We start from the raw sequence: 4,910 nt of genomic DNA on the forward strand, positions 1-4,910 counted from the left end.
TGATGATGATGATGATGGTGATGATGATGGTGATGGTGATAGTGATTATGATGATGATGGCGATGATAGTGGTGGTGGTGATGATGATGATGGGCCCTGGCCAGAACTGTGTAAAAGAAAACTTGGCAGCTCCTGGGAATAAGGTTGCTCTGCCCCAGGGCTGGCATAGCCCCTGTCAGGAGGCAGTGAGCTTGTCCACTGAGTCAGCTGGGCAAACCCTCAGACACCCAAGGACTGGGGAGATAGCCTAGACATAAAATCCCCTTGATTCACTGAGGTGCGTGCTGGGCTGCTCATTCCCCAGGGATAGAAAAGTTGGTCCCAGAGGGGATGCCAGGAGACCTAGCCCCTCCAAACCAGAGAGCACCGCCAGCCCACGTCTCTGCCAGAAGGCTCGTCTCCCTGAACTGGACCGGCCTGCTCCATGCCTCCCAGCCTGACAAGCGCTCCATACTCCTACTGTCTAGCTGCCTTTCCCCCAACACCAGACTCCACTGCTCTCTGGGCCAGTCACGTGCCCCCGGAGAGGGCTTCCAGGGGCCTCCTCACGTGTGCATCCTGGCCCCCGGGTCTCCATGTATAGAACGCCAACCTGTCCTGCTCGGTGGAGCTGTCTGTGACGTCAAGGGCGGAACGATGCAAAGTGTTTGGGGAAACATGTAAATTTCTCTGCCTCCGTCACCTCCGTTCATCGCAGTTAGTATGTCAGCACGGTCCCGTGCCTGGCCAAAATAAAATGCCCCCACCTTTCTCAGTCATGCAAGTCACAGGCAGGGGAAGACAATAGCCTCCAACAGAGCCAACACAGTCCTGGGATGCCTGGTCACGGCCAGGGTCAAGGGCTCGGCACAGCACCTCCCATCCATAGGAAAGTACAGGCTGCTTCCTGGGCACCTCAGCAAAACAGCCTTTTGAGCAACCTTCCTACTGACAAGGACCTTTGTGTGACCCCCATGCCATGCAGAGAGTCAAGAACTCCCAGGTGCTCTTCGGAAGAGGGCGACGAGGCGACCTCTGCCCTGTGACCCCAGCCTGACCCGTGCATCCCCACAGCTGCCCGGCTTGCTCACCGGCTGTCTCTTCTGCCCCCAGGTACATGATCAGCAGCCTCGACCGCACCCACGCAGGCTCCTACCGCTGCATCGTGAGAAACCGGATGGGCGCTCTGCTGCAGCGGCAAACCGAGGTCCAGGTGGCCCGTGAGTACAAAGGCGGCTTGGGACAGGGCGTCCGTGGAGAGGGGGAGGGTCTGCAGGGTCCCTGCCCGCCAGCCATGCTCCTTCCACACTCACGGGGTGCCTGCCGATTCGGGCCGGTGTCCCCAATTCTGCCGTTGCTGAAACTGAGGAGCTGGGAGCTCTCAAGGCCACATGGCTGATAAGTGACACACGGAGTTGCTGGCTCTGAGCTCAGCACTCTTTAAATGGGACCAGCTGCTTTGTTTTTTTTTATGCGGGGAGTGGCCTATCATCTGCTTCGAGGGCCATGTCTGGGGTGAGCCTCACACTTGGGCAGCCTTTCCGATGGCCAACCGGAACCTCCCTAGCTGTGACACTCTTGGCTGACTTCCCGGGGGAGCGGGGGGTGTGACCTTAACTTTCCCATCTTCCAACTCGTTCAGCCCTGGAGCAAGAACAGCGTGGGGGTCCCCACGATCTTTGGGGACACTGGGAGATGCCTCATGATGGGTACTGTAACTATAAGCGGGAGAGAGGAGATGGCAAGTCGGGAGGGCCAGGTGGGCAGAAGGCGAAGAGGGAGGCCGTCATGGAGCCCGTGGGGTGACAGCCTTCTCCCAGTGCCACCGGTCCCCACAAGGGCTGCCTTGAGCGGAAGAGGCAACGCAGCTTCAGAAGAGTCCAAGGGCATCTCAGGGCCCAGGGCCCAGAGCCCTAGTCACCCTCCTCCCCTGTGACTCAGTTTCCCCCTCCCTGTCCTGCCCCACCCCATCCTAGCTGCCCTGTGCTAGAAATGAATCCTGATGAGGGCCATTTCATTCTGAGTGTTTTAGGGGGAGAGGTCCAAGGTTGTGCATTGGGACACGAGTGTATGGAAAGCCTTAATGAGTCCTGAAATTTTTTTAAAAAGGGAAAACCACTCATCCAGAGCCCATGGGGCCTCGCCCCTGACTTAGCGCAGAAGAGAACTTTCTACTTGGAGAGAAGTACAAAGAGAAATCTAATAAGAAACCTCAGTGAGACAAAGAGTGTTTATAACGATTATGGAAAACAATTATAATCAGAGGTGGAGGACAGCTTGTCCTCAGAAACCAGCCCTAAAGGCGACTTCGCTTACTCTGAAAAGCCCTGAATTAAAGTGACAGATCAGGCCTGCTGTCTAGGGGCTGGAGGACTCCCACAGAGTTTCACTTAGCCAGGTCCTAGAGTGGAGCAGGGCAGGCGCAGCCATGTACCAACCTCCAGAGAGACTGTGTGTGCGTGTGTGTGCACATGTGGGTTCATGCACGTGTGTGTGCAAATGTGTTTAGATTGGTCTGCCTCTTTGTCCCCTTGTATGTGAGAGAGAACACGCGTGTGTGCGTGTACACGTCCCCGTGTGTGTGTGCATGCACATGTGTATGCAGACGTGCATGCCCGGGTTGGTCTGCCTCTTTGCTCACTTGTGTGCTGGTGAGAATATGTACGTGCGTGTCTGTGTGCACACACATGTATGTGCCGCTGGAAGTGCCGTCCAGGACACCAGTCGGTCTGGGCTGTCGTGGGAAGCGTCTGTTCCAAGCCCTTGGCTCGTAGGAGACGACAGGAACTATGCAGAGTTGAGAGCCCCTGAGAAGCCAGTCTTCCCCAGGCTGGCTCTGCCGATCGGAAGCAGAAAGAACGGGAACCCAGAATTTGTGCAGCTAAGATGCTTCTTCCTCGGCTGTGCAAGGGACCCAGGAGCCCAACAGTCAGCCCCTTGACCCCCACATCACATGCACACCCTTCACGTACACATGAAACCAGAATGGGGATGTGCCTCAAACCCAGGCCAGACACCTGCATAGGCTTTGTCCCCAGACCCATAGGTATCCTCCTGCCCCCAAGCCGAGGGATGGGTGTGACCAGGCCCAGGTGCAGAGCAAGCAAGCAAGGTGCACCGACGGTGAGCAGAGTCCTTTGACAAGGACCCAGGGGTGCCTGGCATTTCCTGTGTGCTGCAGGGAAGGGCTCGGACCAGCCTGGGCACCCAGCCTGAGAGAGAGGGGAGGAGCAGGTGGCAGAGACTCGAGCTGCCTGACACTGTAACTTCCTGCCCAGGCATAGAGCCCCAGGGGAGGGGTCATCCTGAGCCCCGCTCCCCACACTGTGAGTTCTGTGGGCCCTGGACCACCCCAGGTGATGCTGGCAGGGATGACCCCAGGTGGTGGTGAACAGCAAGAGCCCCCACGAGGGGGCTTCAGAACTCTGCAGCTGCCAAGATCCAGTATTCCTCACAGTGTTGGCAGGCTGCGGGGTGCCCATCACCATGACAGGCAGCTTGGCTTAATGAAGAGCGTGGACCTTGGCTTTAGACATTTGGATCCGGGCTCTGCCCTTGACCACTGTGTGACCCCAGGGATGTGACTGACCCTCTCTGAGCCTCACCCAGCTCAGTTTCCTCATTCATAAAGTGTGTCTAATACCTATCTCCTGGGCTTGCACGGAGAATCCCTTGGACTCATATGTGGCAACACACCTAGCCAGTGCCTGCGCACGATACACCTTCAATCAGTGGGAGATGCTGCTATAATTAATATTCTATTTTATCATTTAAGGAAGGAAAAAATCAGGCCTCAGAAAGGAATGGCTTCTGGCAAAGGCTGTCCTGGCCAAACAGAGCAGCGAGCCAGCACTGCCCCTGCCCTGCAGCCAGCCGGGCCCCTGCCCCTCTGCTGCCTCTCACGGGGCGGGGGGGGGGGTTCCTGCCCTGCTGTGCTCCCAGAGCCACCTGTCACCCTGGGCTCCAGGCACTCTCTGGACATGGTCATTGTCACTAGATGGCCACCAGGTGCTGCTGCTAGCTATGCAAATGTGGTTCCAGGCCCCTGGGAGTGACAGGGGACACCTGGCAGGAGCCGAAGTGGGAGAAGCGGGGAGACCAGGCCCGTGCCTTCCTGACCACCAGCTGCAGCTCCCCGAGCGCCGAGACCCCTCCAGTGTCACGGCTCCGCCCACCGCACCCGTCTGAGGCTCCGCTATGCCCTTCGAGCCCTCAAGCCAGGGAGTCGGGGGGCCTGGGAACTCCTGCCCAGCAACCGAAGGAAATGCTCATCCTAACAAGGCAGTGAAGCGTCCACCTGGCCCTGGCCACCCGTGGGACACTCCTCTCTCCCGGCCCCTCCCTCGCTCGGCACATTTGTCCCATCCTGGGGGCTGCTCTCTCGTTATGGAAGTTGAAGGATCCAATGTCCAACCCCCCGCCCCCGCTACATACCGTCCAGGGATGTTCCAGGTGGGGAAACCGAGGCTAAGAACAGTCAGAGGACACCCCGAGGTCTCAGAGCCAATCTCTCTACCTTCCACCTTCTCCTGCCTCACGACCAGCAGCTGTAGGGTGCAGCCGTGGACCCAGCCGTGAACCCCAGGTTCAAATCCCGGCTCACCTCGCCCTAGCTGTGTAATCAGGCGAGTGACTTCTCTGTGCCTCCACTGCCCAAAAGGAACGTTAACATTAGCGCCTACCGGCTGGGCTGTCACATCGGTGAGTCAGGCAGTGCCCGAGAACCGTCTCACACAGCCTGGCCTGGGAAACGCTCAGGGACGCGTAGGCTTCCTTCTGTCTGCCGGGCCCCTTAGCAAAGCCGTCTTGACATAAACATCCGCGCCCTTTCTCCTGCCTACCTTCCCGGGCGCATCCCCACCCACCCCGTCTGCAAGGGTAAGAAAAGAGAGACACGGAGGACGCAAAGCTTAAGGAGGCTCGCTCTCCCT

At 58.2% G+C, this 4,910-nt stretch overlaps 1 protein-coding gene across 1 annotated transcript in view; it reads left to right on the forward strand.

Annotated features, from left to right (window-relative positions):
* Nucleotides 1-4,910, forward strand: part of SDK2 (sidekick cell adhesion molecule 2) — a 243,119-nt gene that overhangs the window by 141,383 nt on the left and 96,826 nt on the right. The window contains 1 exon segment of the mRNA XM_039859879.1: nt 1,076-1,199. Coding sequence (XP_039715813.1) covers nt 1,076-1,199 — 124 coding nt within the window.

Source organism: Pteropus medius, unplaced genomic scaffold (assembly GCF_902729225.1).
Source record: "Pteropus medius unplaced genomic scaffold, Ma_sr-lr_union100, whole genome shotgun sequence".
In the NCBI taxonomy this organism is placed as follows: domain Eukaryota; kingdom Metazoa; phylum Chordata; class Mammalia; order Chiroptera; family Pteropodidae; genus Pteropus; species Pteropus medius.